This window comes from Panthera uncia, chromosome E1 (assembly GCF_023721935.1).
Source record: "Panthera uncia isolate 11264 chromosome E1, Puncia_PCG_1.0, whole genome shotgun sequence".
Taxonomy (NCBI): Eukaryota; Metazoa; Chordata; class Mammalia; order Carnivora; family Felidae; genus Panthera; species Panthera uncia.
This window is the reverse complement of record NC_064814.1, coordinates 46,667,087-46,693,623: the sequence shown is the minus strand read 5'-3', so window position 1 is coordinate 46,693,623 and position 26,537 is coordinate 46,667,087. Positions and strand designations below refer to the sequence as shown.

General features: G+C 45.5%; 2 protein-coding genes across 3 annotated transcripts in view; both read right to left on the bottom strand.

The window, feature by feature from the left end:
- Nucleotides 1–16,531, bottom strand: part of USP22 (ubiquitin specific peptidase 22) — a 42,722-nt gene extending 26,191 nt beyond the window's left edge. The window contains exon 1 of one of the 2 annotated variants that reach the window (XM_049638002.1): nucleotides 16,109–16,531. In XM_049638002.1, the coding sequence (XP_049493959.1) occupies nucleotides 16,109–16,279 (171 nt within the window). In that variant the 5' untranslated portion in view covers nucleotides 16,280–16,531. The remainder of the gene's footprint in view (nucleotides 1–16,108) is intronic. The other variant, XM_049638003.1, reaches the window with a different exon arrangement.
- The window catches only part of MPRIP (myosin phosphatase Rho interacting protein), a 329,117-nt gene extending 304,320 nt beyond the window's left edge, over nucleotides 1–24,797 (bottom strand). The window contains exon 1 of the mRNA XM_049637989.1: nucleotides 24,794–24,797. Within this exon, the coding sequence (XP_049493946.1) occupies nucleotides 24,794–24,796 (3 nt within the window). The 5' untranslated portion in view covers nucleotide 24,797. The remainder of the gene's footprint in view (nucleotides 1–24,793) is intronic.
- Nucleotides 24,798–26,537: the final 1,740 nt, after the last annotated feature.

Below are 26,537 nucleotides of genomic sequence, written 5' to 3'. Positions count from 1 at the left end.
GGCAGGGAGGGTGCACGGATGTAACTCCTTGAAGACAACAGAGCCTAGTGTCTGAAGCCCGAGGTCGGAAGACAAATTAGGTGAGCCAGAACCGTACGCACGCTGTGGCCGAATCGCAGACGTTTCTGCACGTCAGGTTCTCCGAATGCCCACCCAGCCGGGAGCTGGGGAGAGATCCAGATCCTGCCCAGGAACACGGGATGGAACAAGGCCCGAGGGGCATCCCGAGGACCACAGACCCACACCACTCTCAGGGTGCCAAGGCTGATCCATCACCTTTCAGCTGCTGGTAGTTTCATCTCTGGGCCCAAATGTAAACCTGATCGTTAAGGGGCGCCTGGATGGCTCAACCGGCTAAGCGTCCGACTTTGGCTCAGGTCAAGATCTCGAAGTTCGCGAGTTCGAGCCCCGCATCAGGCTCTGTGCTAACAGCTGAGTCTGCAGCCTTCTGATTCTGTGTCTCCCTCTCTCTCTCCCCTTCTGCATTCACACTCAGTATCTCTCAAAAATAAACATTAAAAAATAAATAAACAAACCTGATCATTAAAACCGTATTTCTTCTTGGGGAAGCAATCACTCTCAATGGTCAGTACTTATGTTTGTTAATACGAAGAAGCTACCTCTGAGAACCCCGTAAGGTTCGCCCCCAATGCACGACTTCCCAGTAACACCACCACGGACACGTGGGGCCTGGTAATTCTTTGCGTGTGTGCGGGAGGGTGTGGGGTGTTTCCTGGGCACCACGGGATGGCCAGCGGCATCTCTGGCCTCTGCCCACGAGATCACAGGTGGCACCCTCCTGCCGGTTGAGAGCCACCAGCCTAAAGCAAGGCCACAGGACGCTGCGGTCTGTGTGGAAGACTTTTCTGAAGTGCCGTAGTAATACAGTTAGCAGTTGTATCATCTATTTATTCTTCCAGTGACAAATCGAAGAGATTAATTCACTGTAACTGCTTTCAGGAATACAGAGGACGTTTTTAAATTACATATACGATTATATTTGATGTAAACAAATGATATAGGTATCAAGGAAAATTCCCCGTTAGTTATAAATACTATAAGACAACAGATTCCTGGAGATTCTTAGTTACCACCACAAGCTAGAATCTGTCTGCCATTCGCTACAATTACAGATAGAAAGAAAAGGAAAGATTAAGAGGTATCCTTTATTTTTACCACTCAGGATATTTTAAAGGCATTATCATGATTTTAAAAAATTCCTCTAAGAACTTGAAACAGTAAATCCAATTCTACAGAACAAGAAAATTCAACAGTAGCATTGCCCTGAAAACATAAGCTTATCTGAATAATTACATAACTATCACACATTAATTTTCCCTTAAAACACACAAAAAGGTTGTTTTGGGTTTTTTTAACGTTTATTATCAAGACAGAGCATGAGGATGGGAGGGGCAGACAGAGGAGGAGACACAGAATCCAAAGCAGGCTCCAGGCTCCGAGCTGTCAGCACAGAGCCCGACGTGGGGCTCGAACTCACATACCGCGAGATCATAAGCTGAGCCAAAGTCAGACACTCAACCGACTGAGCCACCCAGGCGCCCCTACACACAGTTTTTAAAACAGATAAAAATTAAACTCTGAATTTTAAATGTAAAAATATGCCACCTGTTCTTTTGCAGAATTTCATGAAAGAAAAATCTACCTAAAGAAAAAGATTTTGGGGCGCCTGGGTAGCTCAGTCGGTTGAGCGTCCGACTTTGGCTCAGGTCACGATCTCGCGGTATGTGAGTTCGAGACCCGCGTCGGGCTCTGTGCTGACTGCTCAGAGCCTGAAGCCTGTTTCTGATTCTGTGTCTCCCTCTCTCTCTGACCCTCCCCTGTTCGTGCTCTGTCTCTCTCTGTCTCAAAAATAAATAAACGTTAAAAAAAAAAAAAAAGAAAAAGAAAAAGATCTTAGCTGCACAAAAAGAAACCAGCAATTACAAAGAAGCAGATCAGCTCCAACTAAAAACACAGAAGGGGCGCCTGGGTGGCTCAGTCGGTTAAGCTTCTGACTTCAGCTCAGGTCACTATCTCGTGGCTTGTGGGTTCAAGCCCCGTTTGGGTTTAGTGCTGACAGCTCAGAACCTGGAGCCTGCTTCAGATTCTCTCTCTCTCTCTCTCTCTCTCTCTCTCTCTTTCTCTCTGCCCCTCCCTGCTTGTGGTCTCTCTCTCTCAAAAACAAAACAAAACAAAACAAACCCCACAAGTAAATAAACAGTTAAGCACACAGAAATTGATCACGTCCTGATACTATCAGGTCAGGGAAAGAAAGCCTAAAATACAAATAAATACACACACATATTCAATATTCAGCTAAATCTCTTCATTTAAATAACGTTCATGCTCAATACTTTTTTTTTTTTAAGTTTTATTTATTTTGAGAGAGAAAGTGCATGAATGGGGGAGGGGCAGAGAGAGGGAGGGAGGGAGGGAGCGGGAGAGAGAGAGAGGGAGAGAGAGAGAGGGAGAGAATCCCAAGCAGGCTCTGTGCTGTCAGCACCAACTAAGCCACCCAGGTTCCCTGCCCCCACCCCCCACCCCCCACCCCCGCCACTCAATACTCCTTTTAAGGCAGCAAATCAGATTTTATTACATGGTGTGCCCCTGACATGTTCACCACTGATGTATGTCACAAATCTATTATCCATAAACACGAGTGACTTTGCCACACACCCTGGCCATGAACAATTCTTGAACTGGCGTTTGAACATAAATGGACACCTTTTATAAGCCACTGACTCTAACACCAAGGGGGTCAAGTGAGAAAGAATGGGAGCCAGCTTGAGGAATTCCCACTAGGCAGTTCTGGTACAATTTGAACATAAAAATGAATACGAATGGATTACAGTGCACCTGGGTAGCTCAGTCAAACAACAGACTCTTGATCTAGGCTCAGTTCATGATCTCAGTTTGTGAGATCGAGCCCTACACAGGGGTCTGTGTGAACAGGGTGGAGCCTGCTTGAGATTCTCTCCCTCCCTCTCTCTCAAAATAAATACTTGAAGAAAAAAAAATGGATTATACACTGAATAAGAAAGAATCCCCAAGTCCATTCTGATATTACTACATACACACACACACACACACACAAACACAGTCTTAACAGACTTGTTCACAGGAGAACTCCCAACTAATCAACGTAGTAGGAAGGACAAAAATACAAATGCAGAATCTTCACTTTATAATCATCACGGTAATAATGGGTTCAGGCAAGAATCAGCCATGGATGCTAAAACCACAGGGTAGAAAAATACTGGGTCACTCACAATAGTTAGAAAGAAGAAGAAAGAGCCCAATGTCCATTAAAGGATGAATGCATACACAAAATATTACATATATACAACGGAGTATTATTTGGCCATAAAAAAGAATGAGGTTCTGATACCTGCTACAACATGGATGAACCTTGAAAACATAATGCGAAGTTGAGAGAAGCCAGACACAAAAGGTCACATATTGTGTGATTCCATTAATATAGAATGCTCAAAAGAGGTAAATCCAAAAAGACAGAACAGACATTAGAGGCGGCCAGGGGCTGGGGAGAGAGAGAGATTGGGGAGCAGATGAAAGTGATTTGAAAGTTGGTAGAGATAGGATGGTGACTGTACAACATTATGAATACACTGAATTGTTCATTTTATTTTTTATTTTCAAATTTTCAATTTTATTTTACTTATTTACTTATTTTTTATTTTAAAGAGAGAGAGAGAGCGCACGCATGCGCACAAGCAGGGGAGAGAGGATCCCAAGCAGGCACCATGCTCAGTGTGGAGCCCAATGCAGGGCTCAATCCTGTGACCTGAGCTGAAATCAGGAATCAGACACTCAACTGAATGAGTCACCCAGGTGCCCCATGAATACTTCATTCTAAAGTGGTTATTTTTTAAGTTATGTGAATTTCAACTCAATTTTAAAAAGATACACTGTATACACTGTATGTTAGCCAACTTGACAAATTATATTTTTTATTTTTTTATTAAAAAAATATTTTTTAATGTTTATCTTTATTTTTGAGACAGAGAGACACAGAGCATGAGCAGGGGAGAGGCAGAGAGAGAGGGAGACACTGAATCAGAAGCAGGCTCCAGGCTCTGAGCTGTCAGCACAGAGCCCGATGCCGGGCTCGAACTCGTCAACTGTGAGATCATGACCTGAGCCGAAGTTGGACGCTCAACCGACTGAGCCACCCAGGCGCCCTGACAAATTATGTTTTAAAAAATACACTAAATGACTTACATATCCGTGTGTGCATGCCCGAGTACACATGTGGATGTGTGAACATATGTCTGTATATAAGTGTACTGGGGCACTAGATATTTAATTTCAAAGTATCACCCCAGAGATCACTTCTGTTAATTGAAAAGGCAAAAGAGAACTCTGGCCAACAAACACCACCTCATTCAAACCCTAACGTTCCCCAAAACAAACAACTGCTGAATCTAGACAGATGTGTATGATACTCATTTTAGTATTCTTGCTATTTCTGTAGGTTTCATATTTTTTAAAATAAATCAAGGGAAAACAACTATTAAATAATACATACCTTAAGACTCAATTAACTCCATTCCTAAGTTTAGGTATAAGAGAAATGGGAACTTACACATGACAGAAATACATGTATCAAGGACACGAAAAGACACATAAAAGAATATCGTAATGGTAATACCCCAAATGTGGAAATAATAAAATATTCATCTGTAGCAAGAAGAATAAGCCGTGGTAGAGCCACTGAGTGGGTACCAGAGCAACGAAAAGGAATTCATGGTACATCCAGCAAGGGTACATCCTCACCACATGGTACATCCTCACATGGTACATTCATGGTACATCCTCACAACAGAGCACGGAGGCGGCTGGCCACAGAAAATTACATACTGCCTGCTACCGTCAAACAAAGTCTTAACGCCAGCAGAGGTGATTTCGTGGTCACGCATGGGTGGATAGTAGATTCTCCTGAGGGAGGAGGTTTGGGACCAGGAAGGGGATCAAAGGGGACACCTGGAGCGTTGGGTGTCAACTCTCCTCTGTGCGGCCAGGACACGAACATGTTCACTTCACAGAAATTCACCAAGGAGTATGCTTCTTCAAGAGGAGAAATAAAAAGGGGCCCTGGGTGGCTTAGTCGGTTGAGCGTCCAACTTCGGCTCAGGTCATGATCTTATGGCTTATGAGTTCGAGCCCCGCACCGGGCTCTGTGCTGATGTTTCAGAGCCCGGCCGGAGCCTGCTTCGGATTCTGTGTGTGTCTCTCTCTCTCAAGAATAAATAAAAAACATTAATATAATAAAAAAATTAAAATTAACAGGAATAAAAACCCATAATACAAAATAATAAACAGAGAGATAATATATATGGTTAAGCTGAGAAACACAAACCAGATACTATGAAATCTACAAGGAGAACCACATCAGGTGAGTGAACACTGGGGAAGTCAGAAAGGTCTGTATACAAGAGCAGAAAGCTCAATTCCATGGAATTCTATAGAACAAGTGTTTCTTACAAGGGGTGTGAACTCAGTTCATATGGAGTCAAGAGAATTAACTCAAAATGGGAAGCCCTGCCATCACTAAGGACAAGAAGGAAAAGCGTTTCCACATGGACCTAATCGCTTCCTCTGGGTGACCACTGTTCATGTGTGTAAAACCCAGGACACTCAACTGCAGGGCACCTACCAGTGAAGGCCTTTTACTGAGTTGATGGATTCAACAATTAAGAGACCAGTTCTCAGGGCACCTGGGTGGCTCAGTCAGGTCAGCATCCAACTTTGGCTCAGGTCATGATCTCACAGTTTATGAGTTCAAGCCCCACGTCTGGCTCTGCTCTGGCAGTGCAGAGCCTGGCTGGGATGCTCTCTTTCTCTATCAAAATAAATAAAGTAAAAATGTGGACACGTATCTACCTCATACAGCTATTACGAGGGTTAAAAGATTCGATGCTTTTCATGGACAGAGAACACTGCCCATAGGGTTTGTAAGGCTGACAGTGGCTCCCTAAAAGGTGTGTCCCTGTCTTAATCTCCAGAACCTGTGAATGTTACCTTAGTTCAAAAAAGTATTTTGCATATGTAATTAAGGGTCTTGAGATGAGAGGATACCTGATGATCTGGGATGGCCTTAACTGCCATCCTGAGTGTCCGTGAAGGAGACGCAGAAAGACCCCATACACAGGAAAGAAGGCAAGTTGAAAGAGGAGGTCAGAAACTGGAGGGGATGGGGCCGGGTCGGCCACGGGCCAGCAGTGGTTCCCCTGTCCCCAGAGCCCCCTGGAGGGGCGTGGTCCTGCCAACACCAGATTCTGGGATCCTGGCCTCCAGAACTTGTTCTAAACCAGTTTGTGGTCACTTGCTAAAGCAGCTGCAGGAAATAATACAGGGTTGACGTTAGCTATTATTATTCTAACTCCCGCAAAGGCTAGACACCCCTGCACCACACATCGGCCATCTGAGTGGGCCAGGGAGAGGCACAAGGACATCTGCTTTCTGGAACAGTTGGCTGCCACAGACGGCAGGTTTCCCCGATCAGCTGATCTTACAGCTTCCTGCCAGGGAGGCACTGCACACAGTCCTGGATCTGCAGAGCCAGAGGGATTCCGGAGACTGGTGGGGGATCCAGGAAACTCAACCTGGAATCTACTGCTCGTGGAGTCCTCGAAAAGATTTTTGTATGAAATCCCTTTCTCCTAGGAGTTACTTCAAGTAGATTCAGGAGCCCACAAGTAATCCTGAAACGCCACGGGGATTTTTATCGATAGGAGAAGCAGATAGGATCAATGATTTAACAGTTTTGTTTGCAGCTATAGGGATGGGGCTAGAGAGGACTGTGCTAGGCAAAATAACATAGGATTTCACTCAAGTGTGGAATTTAAGGAACAAAACAAACGAACAAAGGAAAAAAAAAAGAGAAAACAAACCAAGAAAGACTCCAAACTATAGATAACTAATGGTCCCCAGAGGGAAGGTGGCTGGGGGTGTGTTAAATGGGTGCTGGGGGTGGGGTGGGGCAAGGTGGCTCAGTAGGTTAAGCATCCGATTTCTGGCTCAGGTCATGATCTCACTGTTCATGAGTTGGGCCCAAGTCAGGCTCTGTGCTGACAGCTGGGAGCCTGGAGCCTGCTTCGGTTTCTATGTCTCCCTCTTTCTCTGCCCCTTCCCTGCTCACACTTTGCCTCTCCCTGTCTCAAAAATAAACATTAAAAATTTTTAATTAAAAAAATAGGTGCCAGGGGTTAAGGAGGGCACTTAGGATGAGCACCAGGCGATGTACAGGTGTTGAATCACTGTATTTTACACCTGAAACGAATATTACAGTGTATGTTAATTAACTGTAATTTAAATAAAAACTCAAAGGGGCGCCTGGATGGCTCGGTCGGTTGAGCATCAAACTTCAGCTCAGCTCTGATCTCACCATTCATGCTGACAGCTCAGAGCCTGGAGCCTGCTTCGGATTCTGAGTCTCCCTCTCTCTCTGACCCTCCCCCGCTCACTCTCTGTCTCTCACTCTCACTCAAAAATAAACATTAAAAAAAAATAAAAAGTTAAAAAAAAAAAAAAAAAGCAGTTCTGAGTTTACACAGTACAAGAAATGCACTGAAAGTCCATTCATTTGGCCCCAATATTAACAGCATTTCTTTGGATACCTTAATCTCTATTATCTCCTTTCTCACACCCTCCTCACTACCCCAAGAAGGATCGGAGGGGGCAGAAGGCGCATGGCCCTTTAAGTCAAATACAGGTGGACTCACCCATAGGATGACTCAGGTGTGCAGTGAATTTTGAGTCCAGCTTAAAGAAAACTACAAACAGGAGACAGCACCTTAAGAACTAATGCACACTTCACATAGTACCCGTGACCAGAACTACTACTAAATCTGACAATTGTAAAGAAGGTATGTTTAATTGTTACGCATTCTCTTCAATGACTTTTTCAAGGGCTCAATATACTGTTTTACCATCATAGACTCTGATCTAAGCAAAGGGACAGGAAAACGCAACATTTTCTACATGAACTGAGGCACTAAAAGGCAAAGACGTAACTGAAATTAAACAATCTCCTCAAATTTCCCAGTCTCAGAAAGCAAGACTTGGACCTTTGAATCTCAACTAAAATAGATTTAGTCCAACTCCTTCAAGGTACAAATGTGGCAGCGACATCACTGTGATAGAAGAAAACACATACTGTATTCTGGTCTTCCTTCAAAGTTCCAAGCACAGAGCTCCTAAACCCCTTGGAATGTTTAAGTGATGAGATTGAAAAGGGTGTCTTTTGTTATTGAAACAAGTCCCTTTCAACCAGTAAGTTATCTTAATGAGGGGATAAAGCTCAGGGAGAGCCTCAGGGTGGGGTCTGGATGTTAGGGAACCAACAGTGTGATCAGAGGGCTGGAACTTTCAGTCCTATCCCAACCTCCACCAATGATTTGATCAATCATGTCTGTGTAATGATTTGATCAACGCCTGCTTGATCGATCATACCTTAACTGATCGTTATGAATGAAGCCTTCATAAAAATGCTAACAGAAAGGGTTCAGAGGGCATGTGTGTTGATTGATGCACCCACGCACGGGGAGGGTGAAGCACCCTCCCCTGAGACCCTCCGGGGATCCAGGACCCTCGTGTGCCCAGGACCCTCCCGGACCCCATCCTAAGCACCTCTTCATCTGCACCCTTTGGACTATCTTTTAAAATAATCTAGTAAACATGAGTAAACGTTTCCCTGAGTTTTGTGAACCATTTTAACAAATTACTGAACTCGAAGAAGGGGGTCCTAATCAGTTGCAAACAGGTGACAACGTGGGCTGGATATCAGGTCTGTGTTTTGCTGAGATTAGAGTATACTTGGGAATACTGGAAAACATTCCAGAACAAATTAAGGGGGAATATGAACTCCACACTCAAACTAATCTAATTTGAAGGTTCAGACTTGATGTTCACTCTCAGTGCCCTTGGATAGATTAGGAGACTTACCTGCCAAGCCTACCTAAAAAAAAATGTATCATGAGTAAAAAAAAAAAAAAGTGTATCACGAGTAACAAAACCAAAATGAATTTATATATGAAAAAATGCTTTACAAAATATAAAATACTATGTAAATATAAAGTACTATCATAATGAGAAATCAGTGAACTTTTAAGGCACAATTAGGCAGTCAGAGGGTGTCAGGATGGAGTGTGGTTATGACAAAAGAATCTGATTATATTACAAATAAATGTATGGTATAAGTCCAATGTAACTGGTGTGGGGCAAGTTGCCTAAATAACTTGGAAATGAGTGGAGAGTGTGAAACTATAGCCCAAAGGAGCCATACCTAACCCTAACGATGCTTCTCAAAGGTGGGGGGGGGGGGCAGATTAACAATTCTGAAACCACTATTAAAGGGGAAAAATTTCCCTCTACCGTTTAAGATGCTTCCAGCTGGTCTAAGATTTAAATCGACACAAGACATATTAACAGAAGAAAAAAAAATTCACTTATGTGCACACGGAGACCCAATACTGAAATTAAGACCCAAAGAAATGAAAAAAGACTGGTAGTTTTTATACTTTTTAGACAAAGAAACAATAAATCTGAGAGGAATTGACAGGACAAAAACTTATGTTCAGGAACCTCAATTAAGAAGGAATTCCACACAGAATCTGGGCTGGGGTAGTAAATTGGTAAAAAGTAACAAAGGTTGTTCGGCCTTTTTGGTTCTAAATTCCCCACCTCTGACCATAAAGATGTCTCTTTAGCTCCTGGTACAAAGAGGGTACCTTTCGACATGGAAGATTTATTTCCTGCTTTCTGGAGACAAAGGAGGATCAGAATGTTCTTGCATAGGTGGTTTTTAAGGAACTTTTAATTAAAAATAAACAATATGCCAAAGTGTCACATTTGGGGGTGGCCTACCCTTGCCCCCTATACATGTACACTGAAATTAAACAGATAAGTACACGCACGGATGGTTGGTAACTTCCTATGTTGGACAGAGAAGTTACAGATAAGTGAGAGGAGAAGACTAGAATGACCCATGTGGTACAGGATTAGAGTTGAGAGACATCACTGCAAACTCAAGTATAGTTTAATAGGAGTGGAGGTGAATAACCACAGACTTGTGTGTACGTGAATTAGTGTATGCCAGCCAATTCAGAGCTGTTTCTTAGCTCTGTCCCCCGAGGGCTGAGAAGCCACAACATTGGTACCAACAAGCACAGCCACTGCCCAAACCATATATTCTAATTCTATTCTCCAATAAAAGGAACTAGGACTCCTTGGAGAAACGGCAGATTCTAAGACCGCGGCGCAAAATATACAACATAAGCCTAGAAAGTCTGACGGTACCAGAAAGGTTGTCCTCAAAAACCACCACCAACCGACCAAAAATTGGTGAGGGTATGTCAAAGTGACACAGAAGACAACCGGAAGAACTCTCACTGGCTAAAGCTGGAACAGCCTGAGCAACAAAACAGAGCACTGGATTATAACCCATAGTATAAAACATCCCTGAGTCCATACTGATACACGTGGTGGAATAAATACTAAAGGAACGAGAAAGTACAAATATTTCCTATATAAAGCTCCCAAATAACTTCTATAGATATTCTGGCCTCAAGGAGGCATCCACTCCTCAAGTGGACATGTGCAGAGTGACTCTGTTCCAAAGAGGACAGTAGGGAAAGGAGGGAAGGAGCCACTTCACAGAAGAGCAGCCTGACAGCCCTGTGGTCAAGTTCACCACCAACAGTGTTAAGTCATGTTGACCGCATCACCTCTGACAGAACCTGGTCTTCCCCAAACCTGTAACCACAACCAAGAACCATGAGAAAAACATCAGACAAGCCCCAATCGAGGGGCATCCTAGAAGATACCTGAGCAATATGCCCCCAAAACTGCAAAGGTCATCAAACACAAGGACCGTCTGAGCAGACGTCACAAGCCAGAGGAGCCTAAGGAGACATGACAACTAAATGTACTGTGGGATCCTGGGTGGGATTCTGAGAAAGAAAAAGGAGATCAGGGAAAAATTAATGAGATCTGAATAAAGTATGATTTCTAGTTAGTAACAATGTATCAAGCTTGGTCATTAGTCGTGACAAATTGTACCATGGCAACTAAGATGTTAACAATCAGGGACATGGGAGGGGGGGAACCTGAATAAAATAGGCGGATTACATCACAGAGGATATATATCAATGTTGGTATCCTGACTGTTAATATTTTATTATAGTTTGCAAGATATTACCTTTGGGGGCAACTAGGTAAAGGGTACAGGGACCTCCCTGTATTATTTTTCACAACGGCATGGCAATCTACAAGCATCTCAAAAGGAAAATTTTTTTCTGCTTTGGATCTTTTACTTGCAAGGACTTGTCCCCTGCTTCGTAGGAATTGTATAGTGTTTTGTTGTAAGGATTTGAAAGATCCACGGCATCGATAAATAAAGCAAAAGTGAATTCCTCCAAGCAATAAAATTTGAAAAGAAAAAACTTTACTTAAAAAAAAAAAACATATCCAACAAATGAACTGAACTTAAAAAGTTCAAAAACAAAGGGCTTAGTGGCTTTCTCACCATCACGTTTAAGTGCCTGGCTGAGTCAGTGAGGACTAATCTGTTTCACTGGTGGGGCCAGCGCCCGGTTTTTGACCTCCCAGTGTGTCCTGTCACCCCATGTAGTCTGTCTAAGCCAGTAACAGCAGAACTGTTATTCCCCAATGATGATTTCTATTAAAAAGTTCAAGTACTAGAGATTCACTCGGATCTCAGACTCAGGACTAAAGCAGCACTGATGAAGAGAGGACCAGTGTTGAGTCCTACAGCACATCTTTTCCTAAAACACAGGGCAAAAGTACCACTCAAGATAAGGAAGACCATTTCCTACCTCCTGAGCCACACTTCTACGACGCTGACTGTAAGAGCTACTCTCATTGTAAGCAAGTGTCCACAGGCTAACAATCTATATTGTTGCTTTGTAAAGATTCAAAATGAAAGGGCACTCCACTTTTACTCTAAAAACTACTACCCTCAACTTCTGCTGCACATTGTTTTTATATGTTTCCTTTTAGCTACCTCCCTCCCCATTTTTTTTCCATAAACAAAAGTGCACTTTTAATTTTTTAAAAAAATTTTAATGTTTATTTATTTTTGAGAGACAGAGCGTGAGCAGGGGAGGAGCAGAGAAAGAGGGAGACACAGAATCCAAAGCAGGCTCCAGGCTCCAAGCTGTCAGCACAGAGTCCAACGCAGGGCTCAAACTCACAAATCACTGAGATCATGACCTGAGCCTAAGTCAGCGGCATATCTGCCTGAGCCACCCAGGTGCCCCAAAATGCACTTTTCTACACGCATCTCAGGTTTGATGTCAAGTAGACAAATCACGTTTCAGTATCTCAGCAAACAAAAACATAAAAATGTCTTGCCTAAGATTATTCCTTCTTTAAACGGATTACCAGGTTTAAGTTTTACAAATTCTTAGTAAATTCTCCAAATTGAAAGCTTGAAAAAATGGGGAAAATACACAACGCTATTTCCACTCAATGGAGTATTAACTGTACGGCTCAATAGATTTATGGGCAACAAGTGAAAAACGGAACCAAGATACACAGCATGTATATTTACATAAATAAAAACGTGAAGCTTTGCTTTATATGTACACACGTGTTTATAATTTTTAAAAAATTTGAAAGACCCAGGCATCAAACATATTGTCTGGAGCCAAAAATGACTCACCTTACATATTCAATAAGCCCGGAAGGTGTTTTATTTTTACACATTAAGAATATGTTCACTTCTGTTTTTTTAAAATACACAGATTCATGAATTTTAACCTTCCTCAGTAAAACTTACCAACAATTAAGCATCTAGAATTATTTACACATTCTTTTATATATGTTCAGGCTCTAACTACCCTATGTGTAGGAATTATCATTAGGCATCCACAAATACTCTAAAATTTAAAGCAGATATTTATTATCTTACTATGTGATACCTACTATTTAACGGGTTTTGACAATTCGGATTTTAATTCCCCAAGATAGAAACCCAGGGCTCCGAGTTGACTCTGGACTGAAGAGAAAATGAGAGGTCTAACAATTAGGGAATCATTCCACTTTCTTCCAGAGGGTACCTATTCCACATCTAAATGGTGGTGTGAAAGACCACAAATGTAGAAACAGAACAAATGACAGGTGTTTTCATTTGCTAGGTAAGTTTCCTTCTCTCCAGCCTCTTTCTCAAACAAAATATTTCCCTAAGAATTTCTACCCCAAAGAGCTGGTTGCTCTAGGCCCCAAATTTTGTGCCTCGGAAGCCTTCCAAAGCAGTTTCCTGTCCAGATTACTGACCAAATTAAGCCAGAATCCATAATAATCCAAAATACTCACAGTATGTTTGACAACTCTTCTTCCCTTGTGGCAAAGTATATTTGATAAGAGAATTTACTACAGCTACAAAGAGGGCTGTGTTTTGAGGACAAGCGGCTGGAAAATTTTAGTCACAGAAGTCGTTCAAAAAAGAGAGGGGTCATTATTTAAAAAATATTACCTGTTCTCCCAAGGGTCCATGTATTCAAAATAAAACGTAGACTATGTTAAGTCATAATAACCAGCAGCACTGTAAATTCTTGATGTTTTTATTGCCAGTTTCTTTTTCACACACAAAAACCCTAACGGTAAGACATGTGCTATATTTAACACATGCCAGAAATGCAGAGGCCACTGTGGTAGCACTGAGTCCTGAATGGTGGGAACAGTTTTACATTCCGTAGTAGGTAAGTCTTACTGCAAACCAAGCCGAAATTGGATAGAAAGTTATCAAATCTGATCACGTTCTTCTCACTCTGTGCCTATCAAAAGAAGAATCAAAGTTGGATACAAAAACCATTAACGCTTCTACTTAAAGTTCTCTCTTTTCATCCAGGGCTGCGTTTCTATGGTTACGCTGCAGCTGCGACTTCAACCTCAAAAGGCACTTTATTTACAAATATTATAACTTAAATTGAAATATTTTAGTAGGAAACTTCATATTGTTAAAATCAAAAATATACTAAGCCTACAGATCTGCTGAGAATCCCACACAAACAGACAAATGTGTATTGTTCATTGCTAATAATGGTCTGGGTTAAAGGATTTGTCAAACCAACTCTTCCTTGGCTGGGCCACTAGAGAGTGCTAGAAATGCAGTTATATAGGACCCAAAAGATACAAAATACCGCCCCCCCCCCCCCAAGTCTGGAGCATAAAAGATGAAGGACATTAAGATTCCTCGCTGGTATACTACCAAAAAGTATTGCCAACACTGACAGATCTGAAGTTTGAGAGTATTTATCACCACCTCTTACCTGTCTGTAGCTCGAGTTCTTACTAGTGAACAACAAACAAAGATGTGCTTCAACAGCTTTCAAACTAAGCAGCTGACATTAAAGGTTAATCCAAAACACAGTGCGCGCGCGCGCACACACACACACACACACACGCGCGCGCGCGCACACACACACACACACACACAGTGATTCCTTCCTTTAGGAAATGAGACAAAGTTAATGATGTGTTAAACTGGACTGTTAAACAAAAATTTTTTGTTAAAATATTACAGGGGTGGGGCGAGAGAGAAGAAAAAAGCAAAAAGCAGGGGATTCCTTACTTAATCCAATATGGAGAAGAATCTTACAGAGATCATATAAACCCCAACCAATGAACTAATATGCGGCGGTAACAATACAATCACCTGAAGACCGATGGTTTCAACCAGGCTATTTTTTTAAAAGCATATAATTCCATTAGCAAGAATCTCACTCTGATCCTAATAGAAATCATTTCCGATTTTAGTTCATTCTCAGAGGTAATGCTTCCCAACACCGTTACTGTTAAAAAGAAATAAAACCGGTGCTTAACATTCCCTACAATCTCAGGGGATGTTAGTTCCCCCCCCCCCCCCCCACCACACCAAAAAGCTATTCAAGGTGGAACCTAATACACCTCTCAACCTTCCTAATATGCAAAATCGCGTCACGCTGTACCAAGGTTATTCAGATAAGAATACCGTTATTTTCCAATTTCCAAATCATTAATAAGCCTAATAGGACATACATCTGAAAAACATAACGCTAAAAATGTAATTTCTTCAACATGTCACTGGAGGCGATCAGTTTCTGACTAAAGCCTCTTAAACGAGAAGGCACGCCACTCTCCCACCTTCCCAACAGACCGATCTTTTCTCGTAAATCCATTCCTGCGTAGCTACAAGCGGTTCTCCAAACCACAACCGTGCTGATAACGAAGTGGCTCTCCCGGATATAGGTCTGAACACTGGCTTGACTTGCTCCATTCCCAACGGTCATCCCCTCCACCCACGTCCAAATCTGAAATGAGGCGGGGCGTTGCCATTTCCCTACAGTCGTTCCTGCGGACCCGGGAGCCGGTGAGGTGTTTTGCCCAGGCACCAAGACAATTGTAGCTTCACCCTAACAACTCCCGATCCCGACACGTGGTTCCGTTTCCCTGACCCAGGTAACCTTTGATGCACACTCCTTCTAGAGCCCAAAATGGTGGCAAGCAGCTGGCCCACAGCAGGCCACCCAACAGTCCCCGGAGTCTTTGTCCCTTTTTAGTTTTCTTTGTCTTACGTTTTCTTCACTGCCCCCCACCCCACCCCGAGCCCTCCCCCGCCCTGGAAGATTCCCGGGTGAGGCCCAGCGCTGGAACGTGGGACACCTGCTTCCTAGGGACCAAGCTTCCACCGCAACCCTGGAAGAGAAAACCTCCCGGTTCCCAGATCTGCACTCACCCACCCCCGGAACTGGACACGCCCCAAACCCCGCCCCTGCTCCGTCCCCACCCGCGCAGCGGAGGGGCGGAGGAAGGTGGGGGAGGGGAAAAGAGGGCGCGGGAGGGAGGGGGCGGAGGGAGGATGGGGAGGAATTGGAAAGGAGAAGCGGCCTACCCCCCCCCCCCCCGCCTGCGAACGCCGCCCAAAGGGGTCGGCAAGAAACTAGCAAGCCCTCCCTTCCTTCTCTTCGCCCCCAACAGGGCCCAAAAGCCCCATCACAACCAGCTCGCCGGGCAGCGCTGCAGCACGAGGGGTCTCCTCCGGCCCCCAGCGCAGCCCGCAGTTTTCCGGGGGGAGAGGGGGTCGCACCTTGCGCTTGCGGGCCTCCGCCGTGCCGCTCCACACGAAGCACTGGTAGATGGCCCGCAGGTTCTGCTTCCAGTTGTCCACCTTGAAGCTGCTCAGGTGCGAACAGCCCGGCGGCGTCACCACCAACTCCGCGTCCATGGCCTCGCTCTCCGGCTCCGGCCGGGAGACCATGGGGGGCAAGGCCCGGCCGCGCGCGGGGGGCGGCGAGGGGGACGAGGACGACGCCAGCGCGACGCGGGGGGCTGCTCGGCGGCGCGCCCCGGCCGGCGGGAGACGGGCGCCGGGAACAAAGCGCGGGCGGCCGCGGGGCCGGCGGACAAAGACCCGGCTGCGCGGACGCCAAGGGGGAGGCGGTGGCCAGCCAGGCGCCGCCCGCGCAGCGCTCGCCCGGTTCGCGGAGCGCGGCGCGGGGCGGGGCGCGGAGGCCGCAGGCGGAGGTTACGTCATCCCCCGCCGGGCGCGGGCGCCGCACTGCGCAGGCTCGGGCCGCTCCCGGGTCCGCCCCGCCACCCCTCCGCCTCCCGAGCCCGCAGGCCCCGGGGTAGTCCGCGCCAGAGTGGACGGCGGGGCACGGAGCCGACGGGGACCGGCCCCCCGCCTACACCCCGGCTCGCAGGTCTCCCCGCAGCGCCAGCGGTGGTTGTCGTTAGCTGTCAGCCCAGGCCGCCTGGTTCAGAGCTGCCTCTGGCCAAGCTGGCCACTTGCCACTCCCGGTCTCCCAAGGAGAACTAGGGAGGAGGGGGCGAGCGGAGGCTTGGGTGCTGCGGTCTGTCCGTCGGGGCACTGAACCGGTTTGCACCGGCCTGAGCTCTGCCGCAAAGAGGCGGAGCCACGGGCTGGGCCTTGCAAATCCACGCAGTCTCCCCTGGCCTCCGGCTCCGTGCCAGGCCCCAGCCTGGGCTTTCCCACCCCAGGCGGTACTCCTTGGTTCGCTGTCAGTTTTGTTCGCAGTAGGAGTCCCTCATCTAGGACTCCTCAGGCCTCTCCCATCTTTGTACCCTGTCTGGCAGTTGCCGGGCATTGAAATGATTCAGATCATATCCTACTTTGAGAATCCCACAATGGATGCTACGATTTCACTTACGCGGAATTGAAGAAACAAAACAAATGAACGAAGGAAAAAAGAAAACCTAGACTCTTCAAAACAGAACAAGCTGGTGGCTGCCTGACGGGGGGCTGGGGTTGGGGCTCGGGCAGGGGGTGGGCATGGGTGAAATAAAGGGGATTAGGAGTACACTTCTAGTGATGAGCACTGAGAAACTAATAGAACACTATGTGAATTACACTTCAGTAAGAAAAAAATTCCACATTGGTATGTAAATTGATGAAGCCACTGGAAAACATTAAAAACACTAAACATGTAACATGGAAATACTACATGAGACGGTAAATCCACAACTGGGTATTTACCCAAAGAAAATAACACTATCTCGAGGATATCTGCACCCCTTTGCTTATTGTAGCACTATTTATAATAGACAAGATATGGAAGCAACCCAAGTGTCAATTGGTACACGAATAGATAAAGATGTGGTATGTATACACAATATAGTATTACTTGGCCATAAAAAAGATTAAGAGCTTGCCATTTGCGATAACGTGTACGGACCTCGAGAGTATTATGCTAAGTGAAATAAATCAGACAAATATCGTATGATTTCACTTATATGTGGAATCTAAAAAACAGACTGAACAAAGCAGAAACAGTCCGGTGAATACAGAGAACAATCTTGTGTTTGCTAGAGGGGAGTGGGAGATGGGGGGATGGGCAAAAAGGGGTGAAGGGGATTGGGAGGTACAGCTTCCAGTTATGGAATAAGTCACAGGGATGAAAGGTACAGCATAGGGAATACAGTCAATGGTACTGTAATAGGGCTGTATAGTGACCTACGGTAGCTACCTGTGGTGAGCATAGCATAATCTACAGAGTTGTGGAATTACTATGCCGGAATGTGGAATTAGTTACCTGTAACTAATGTAGGACATTGTGTGTCAACTATATTTCATTTAAAAAAAAGAAGAATCCCACAATGTAGTGGAATAAATAGCAATATTAGCAGGCAATTACAATAGTATGAAATTGCAGAGATAAAGGAAAGTCCAGGTATGAAAACACTCCAAAACACCTCTCACCCTAATCCTGCCCAGACAGTCATAGTGGAGGGGATCCGAAATGTTTAGTATGCCTTGCATGCGTGTAGAAGGAGACATAGGAGTTGGCCGTTTTTAAAAATAAACATGTTAAAAACGGGGGGGGGGGGCACCCAGGTGGCTCAGTCAGTTAAGCGCCTGACTTCTGCTCAGGTCATGATCTCACCGTCCAGGTCCGTAAGTTCGAGCCTGGCGTGGGGCTCTGCGCTGACAGCTCAGAGCCTGGAGCTGCTTCGGATTCTGTGTCTCCCCCTCTCTCTGCCCCTCCCTCACTCATGCTCTGTCTCTCTCAAAAATAAATAAGTAAAATAAAATAAATGACATGTTGAGAGATTTGCCTTCAACAGTATTGCCCACCACCCATGAGACTACCTTGGTCTAAAATGTTACTTTCTGTATCTGTTTTTTTTGTTTTCAAATTTAAAGAAATGTAAAACACCCATGGAAATATGTTTCCAAGATGATCTAACCGTCCCTCGGATGGCAACTATGATCTCTGGAGACAATACAAAACCAAACACCTGAAAGCGTTGGAGAGTGAACCAAAGTGAGAGGTTTGGGACCTGCCCAAAGGAAGTAACCTGTTTTGTATGGTTTATACATTGAGTGCAGGCTACACTCGGAGGAACCCAAACAAGGGAGGCTGAAACTCTGATAGAAGACTCCCCTCTTTCTTGACTGAGGAAGCGGAGAACAGAGTACAGACCAACCAAACCACTGAAAAGTGAGGAGAGAGAGAAGGGGAGCCCCAGAGTCTATGTGTAAACTATGTCTAAGTATCTAGTTGACCACTTAGCCATTCATGGCCGAGGCAAATTCCAATCAGCTCAAGTAGAACAAAAAAAGCAAGCAGAGATTTAAGCTGCCACCTAAGGAATAGTTAAATTCTAAATTAGTGCCAGCTGAAACAAAAATAGCTACTCTCTTTGGAGGTACATGACAAAATCCATACTGAAAACAATATGACATTTATAACATTCAGGATACGATTCAAAATGATTTGACATATGAAGAAAAATATGAAAATACAATTCATTTTCAAGAGATAAGACAGAGGTGAACAAAATGGCTATGATAACTGTGCTTTGTGAAGGAAAGGACAATATCCTTGAAATGAATGAAAAGATAGGAAATAGCCTCAGGAAATACAACCTATATATAAAACCAAATGGAAGTCCTGGAACTGAAGTATAGGTATCTCCAATAAAAAGGTCGCCAACAGGGCTTAAGACCAGAATAGGAATGACAGAGGAAAGTAAGGAAACTTGAAAATAGATCAAAGGAGGGGTGCCTGGGTGGTTCAGTTGGTTAAGCATCCAACTTGGGTCCAGGTCATGATCTCACGGCTCATGAGTTCAAGCCCCGCATCGGGCTCTGTGCTGACAGCTCAGAGACCGGAGCCTGCTTCAGATTCTGTGTTTCCCTCTCTCTCTGCCCCTTCCCCACTCACACTGTCTCTCTTTCTCTCTCAAAAATAAATAAACATTAAAAAAATAAAAGTAAAGAAAATAGATGAATTGAAATGATCCAATCAGAACAAGGAAAAAATATTGAAAAACTGAACAGAGCCTCACAGACCTGTGAGACAATATCAAAAGGACTAACATATGTGTAATTCAAGTCCCAGAAGGAGTGGGGAGAGACTATGAGAGTGAAAATATATTTGAGGAAGTAATAGCAGAAATTTTCCCCAGTTTGGTGAAGGATATAAATGTACAAATTCTAAACTGCCATTGAATCCCAAGTAGAATACGTGTGAAGAAAACATGTCTAGGCACAACATGGTTTACTAAAAATAAATAACAAAGGACAAATCTCTTTTTTTTTATTTTATTTATTTATTTTGAGAGGCAGAGTCTGAGCAGGGGAGGGGCAGAGAGAGAGAATCCCAAGCAGACTCCATGCCAACAGCACAGAGCCCGACGCCCGGCTCAAACCCATAACTGTGAGATCATGACCTGAGCCTAAATCAAGAGTTGGACGCTTAACTGACTGAGCCACCCAGGTGCCCCAAGAACAAATCTTGATAGCTGCTAGAGAAAAACAAGACATTATATACTGGAGAACAAAGGAACAATGTTTTGAAAGTATTGAAAGATACTTAGGTATTGCAAATGGCAGGATTTCTTTTTATAGCTGAATAACATTCCATTGTGTTTTTATTTTATTTTTTTTTCAATGTTTTTTATTTATTTTTGGGACAGAGAGAGACAGAGCATGAACGGGGGAGGGGCAGAGAGAGAGAGGGAGACACAGAATCGGAAACAGGCCCCAGGCTCCGAGCCATCAGCCCGGAGCCTGACGCGGGGCTCGAACTCACGGACCGCGAGATCGTGACCTGGCTGAAGTCGGACGCTTAACCGACTGCGCCACCCAGGCGCCCCTCCATTGTGTTTTTATAGACACAACACATTTTCTCTACTGTGGTCAATGGAATATTATTCAGCCATAAAAAAGGAAATCCATAACATGGATGGTCCCTGAGGGCATTATGCTACGTGAAAGAAGTCAGAAAAGACAAATACCGAATGATCTCACTTATATGTGGAATAAAAAAAAAACAAACAGAAAACAGCAGTGTCTGAGTGACTCAGTCGGTTAAGTGTCAGACTTGGGCAGAGGTCATGATCCCACGGCGGTTTGTGAGTTTGAGCCCTGTGTCAGGCTCTCTGTGCTGACAGCACGCAGCCCGCTTTGGATTCTCTGTCTCCCTCTCTCTCTGCTCCTCCCCTGCTTGTGCTCTCTCTTTCTCTCTCAAAAATAATAAACTTTTTTTAAAAACCTATGCTAACATTTAAAATAAAACAGAAAACCAAAAAACCCAAACTCACTGATGCAAAGGTTAAATTGGTAGTGGCCAAAGATGGGGATGGGTGATAGGCAAATTTGAACGGTGATGGACATTAATGAGACATTATTGTACTCACTCTGCAATATATATATATTTATGTCAAATCATTATGTTGTACACCAAAAACTAATATAATGTTATATGTCAGTTCTATCTCAATTTAACAATGGCAACAACAACAAAAATAGCAACGCCAAAGTTTTATTTAACTTATTAACAAGGGAACAACAGGAAGACATAGGTCAAAAGATGACATGGGAAAATGGGATTTTGATAATCAGTGGAAAAAAGGGAATAATAAAATAAGATTTTCTAATTATTGCTTTAAAACTGGGTTACTGTCCTAAACAGTGGTTCTCAAACTGGAGCGTATAACAGAGGAAACTTGGGATGCTGGGCTTCACCCCTAGAGTTTGTGGCTCCCCTAGAGTGGAGCCTGAGAAACTTCATTTCTTATACATTCCCACCTGGTGCCGATGCTGCTGGTCCGGGAACGACACCCTGAGAACCACTGTTGTCTAAGAAAATGCAACTGCAAGCTTTGGGGTAGTCTTTTCTACTGGTCATAAAAGAAAATCATCATCCCTTCCTACTGTCTATCATTAATTTTTAAGTTTCGAGAATTGTAAAATGTCTGGTTCCTAATTGATTAAATAGTAGGTTAAGCAGAGCTACGTTTCCTTAGAGAACAGATCATGTCTGGCACATTCAATGTCATGCAGCCATCTTTTACTCTGTTTCCAAGCCTTGGATAATATTTCTAAATAGTCGTGCTGATTGCACAAATGTGTTGCCAAATTAGAGATTGCCCTAACCACCCGGGACAGTGTTTTCCGGTAACAGGAAAAACAGCGGAGAAGAAAAATATCACCATCCTTATGTGTCATCCTTTATAGGTTTCAAAGGGATAATACACATATTATCTCACCTGACCTTTGTCATAGCCCTATGAGGAAAGTGGTTTGATCTCGTTTTTTAAGAATAAGTAAACTGAGCCTCAAAGGAACTTAAGTCACCCACTCAAGGTCACAGCGAATGTGGAGTGTGTCCTTTGCATGGAATGAAATGTGAATGGAGTCCTGCAGTCCGTAAGCATGTGGCTCTGGCCACAGCCTTGCAGCCTCATTGCCCCTTATCATTCTGTTGTTTTGTTGCTAATTCAGTTTTACAAAATGAAAATCTTGCTGGTTTGCCCAGCAAACTGGGGCCTCTTGAAATAGCCTGGCTATTAAAATCCCTTCTGTATAGAAGAAAGGGCAGAAGAAAGATTTTTCTACAATAGCTAGGAGTACATATACATCTCTGCAAGGGGCAAAATATGACATTCTGTGTCAGAAATTGCAACACCCTGTTTCGGAACCTGATGAATGTTTTATTAGTGAGAAATGCTTTTTTGACCACTGTGTTCTGTCACTTACCAGCCTGCTGAGGAGGCCCCAAAGCAAACTGCAGCCCCTGGCTGGTCTCTAGGCTCTGGTGATGGGACCACCTCGTGCTGAGTCTTGAGCTGCCTCTGACCAGGAAGGCGACCCTTTAGCAATCTGAACACGTAGCGAGCTGGGCTGGATGCTCTGCAGCCTAGCAACCATGTCCGTTGCCAAGGGATGAGAGAGGGACAATGGCTCTTCCTTTACAGAGCCACCGATGCCTCCCCTCTCTCTCTGTCTCTCCTCGCTGCCTTTCTCCCTGCCATTTTGTACTCCTGTCTCCGTGTCATCTCTGTGGTCCCTGACAAGGTGTTTCTGCCTGTCTCTGGCATGCAGAGAAAACTGATGAGACATTGCAGTCGGCAAGGGAGGGGACAGCTCAGTGCTGGGCTGGCCACATACTCTTCCCTAAGTGCCCAAGACTCCCCTGCCTCCTCCCAAGGAAGGAGGTATGTGTGCGCGCGTGTGAGTGCCCATCAAGGCACATTTAGGGGTCATTGCGTGCTTGGACCAGACAACCTTTGTCTCATTTACAGCCCCCATCACCTTGCTGCCTACCGTCTGGGCTTCCATCCCGACCTGTCTCTGTCCCCACTTCTCATTCTCTCCTGAGCACAGGCGGCAGAGCATAGAGGATAAGAGCAGAGGTCTGGGGCCAGACCGCCTGGGTTCAATCCTGTCTCCGTACTTACGGGTGTGTGACTTCCAACAAGTTAATTGTGCCTCAGTTTCCCTGTTTGTGCCATGGGGGTGACAATAGCAGCCACCTCGAGGACCTGTTGTGAGGATTAAATGAGTGAGTTACACCGAGCAAAGAATTTGGGACAACGCCCAGCATATGGTAAATCTGAGTCACGCATTTGGCCCAATCATCATACTCACTGCACGATTTGGAAGTACAGAGACACAGACCTGATGGGCTCATACAAAAGTAAATATCAACACCACTAAAGCACTGATTATATCCCTACTGTGTGTCAGGCATCATACTGGTCATGTGAGAGCCAGCATCCTGCAGGGGGGTGATATTAACCCCCCCATTAGAGAAGGGACCGGGACTAGACAAGTTAGACCACCTGCCCAAGGTCACATGCCATCCAATCCCCAAAGCCAAAGTCTTCCCATTGTGCCCTGCTGCTCTGCCTGCGTGGCGGACCAGAAATGAGTCCCCCTCTGATTTTCATACTTCCTGTTAATTCCACTATTGTCCCATAATAAAACAAATGTAGACTGCCTTCAGCAAGCTGACCCCATGAGCTTCTGGAAAGACAGGGAGGAGGAATGAGTGGCTGCCTCCCCAGCCCATGAGTGGGGAGGGCTAAGAGGAAGAGCGTGTCCGTCAAGGCCAAATTCGGCAAACCTCACGCTTTCCGAGGCTCTAGCAGGAAGTTGTCCACGCTAGCGGCAACTGGGCAGGAGATCACTTCCCTGGAAACTTCCAGCCCCCCATCCCCTGCAGTCCTTCTCAGGGAGTCCTTGACACTTGGATAGTAGGACACCAAGAAGTCTTCCTCGGCGTGAAGCAGGATCCGGTCATCATGTAACTACTTTTTGTGCTGGGCTCCTAAGTTTTGCCAAGGGACGAGTGACCTAGGATGTGCCGACAGGATGGGAAGACCACTCGTTAGTCACCTCTGCGGGGAGCCATAAAGGAGTCACTCATGTGGGGTGCCTTCCCCTCTGGTATCGGGATGCCTGAGGCCCAAGGATGATGAGAGCTCAGCTGAGCAGACTGCAAAGTTGAGTCCTGTGAGGGCTGCGATGTGATGGATCCTTCCAGGATCCATCACCGTCTCAGTCCAGGTGGCAGCTGGGGAGCGGGTAAGTGTTTGCAGAGCACGGGAGGAGGAGGGCCACCCTGGGGCCGCCCCTTACCTCTCAAGTTAGGTGATTCAGCTGGCCCTGGGATGGGGGCTGGCGCCCGAGGCCCTTATTTCTATCCTCTGGATGTGCTTTTCAGTCCCCAGAGTTTTCCTGTTTGGATGATAAAAAGTTCTGTTTTTCATTTCCTCCACTGCTCCTACTGGACGAAGAAGACCTCTCTCTCCTCCACACCCAGGTGGCATTCCGGCGTGTTAGAGACCTGGCAAGACAGCAAGCAGAGCTGGCCACAGAAGGAGGGCTTACAGACAGGGTGAGAGGGCTTGTCTGCAGGGTGCCCACCCCGCCCTCCATCCCCCTTCCCCTTGTGGCCTCCAGACCTCCATGTCCAGAAGGAGGGCCGGCCAGCACCTCCGCTCTGGACCAGTCCCCCACCATCTCGTCCCTGGATGATCGCTCTCAACCCCAACGGGTGTCCCTCCCTGTCCACCCTCCTGCAGCAGTCGGGGGATGCTGTCGGAACAGGCACCCCCGGGTCCTGTCCTCCGCTCAGAGCAATGTCCAACACGTCACCCAGAATCAAAGCTTGGTCCTTGAAAGGACCCAGAGCCCATCAACAGAGGAATAGTCCAGTCAAAAAATTGTGGTGCATCTATCCAATGGCCCATTACTCAGCTATAAAAAGGCGTGAAGTGCTGACACACGTAAAACATCGTTGAAGCCTGAAACCTTATGCTAAGGGGAAAAGGCCAGACACAAAAGACCGCATATTGTATGATTTCATCTCTGTGAAATGTCCGGAAATCCATAGAGGTAGGAGGCAGATTAGTGGTTTCCAGGGGCTGCAAGGAGGGAAGAGTGGGGAGCGACTGCTAAATGGGAGTGGGGTTTCTATCTGGAACCATGAAAGTGTTCTGGAACCAGACGGTGAAGGTGGTTGCACAGCAGTATGAATGCACTTCATGTTGCCGAATTGTACACTTCGAAATGGCTAATTTTATGTTACGTGAATTCCACCTCAATACAAGATGTTTTAAAGCCTCGCATTAAAATAAGAAAAGTGGGGGCGCCTGGGTGGCTCAGTCGGTTAAGCGGCCGACTTCGGCTCAGGTCATGATCTCGCAGTCCGTGGGTTCGAGCCCCGCGTCGGGCTCTGAGCTGACAGCTCAGAGCCTGGCGCCTGTTTCAGATTCTGTGTCTCCCTCTCTCTGACCCTCCCCCGTTCATGCTCTGTCTCTCTCTGTCTCAAAAATAAATAAACGTTAAAAAAAATAATAAATAAAATAAAATAAGAAAAGTGGCTAAGGTGATAAATATTATCGTTTGTGCATTTTACCACACACGCAAGAAGACGAGTTAAGATTTACCATGTGCCGACCCTCTACAGCTCTCGCCTCCTGCCGTCTTCTTGCTCTCCCATGCCAGCCACACTCAACTCCTTCCAGGCCCTCTCACGCACCAGGAATGCTTCTGCCTCAGGGCCTTTGCACCTACTGTTTGAGGCCTGGACAGCTCTTCCCCAGGTATGGCTTGGTCCCTCACCAAGTCTTGCTCAGCGAGCAGTTCCAGACCCTTCTATTTAAAATTGCAGGGGCGCCTGGGTGGCGCAGTCGGTTAAGCGTCCAACTTCAGCCAGGTCACGATCTCGCGGTCCGTGAGTTCGAGCCCCGCGTCGGGCTCTGGGCTGATGGCTCGGAGCCTGGAGCCTGTTTCCGACTCTGTGTCTCCCTCTCTCTCTGCCCCTCCCCCGTTCATGCTCTGTCTCTCTCTGTCCCAAAAATAAATAAAAAACGTTGGAAAAAAAAAATTAAAATTGCAAACAGCTCCTCACTCAGCGCTTCAGATGTCTCTTAGCCTGTTTTGTATGTCTTCTTATCATATCGCTTTTTTTATCTTATTCTCTCTCTCTCTCTCTCTCTCTCTCTCTCTCTCTTCCTGTACCAGAATGCAAGCTCTTTGCAGGTAAAATTTCTTAAACTTGATGTGCACCCAGGGTCTAACCCGTGCCCAATACTCAGTAAATGCTGGTACCTGGGTCAGTAGACTCACCCGGTGGCCCATCTGCCTGCCCAGAGGCTCTAGCACCATTCTCCTTGCCAATCCAGTCTCTCCCCTCCCCCTCCCAATCCTGTAGCCCCTCCTCCTCAGGGTCCCTGTCCTGCTCTTCCTTCTGCCTGAG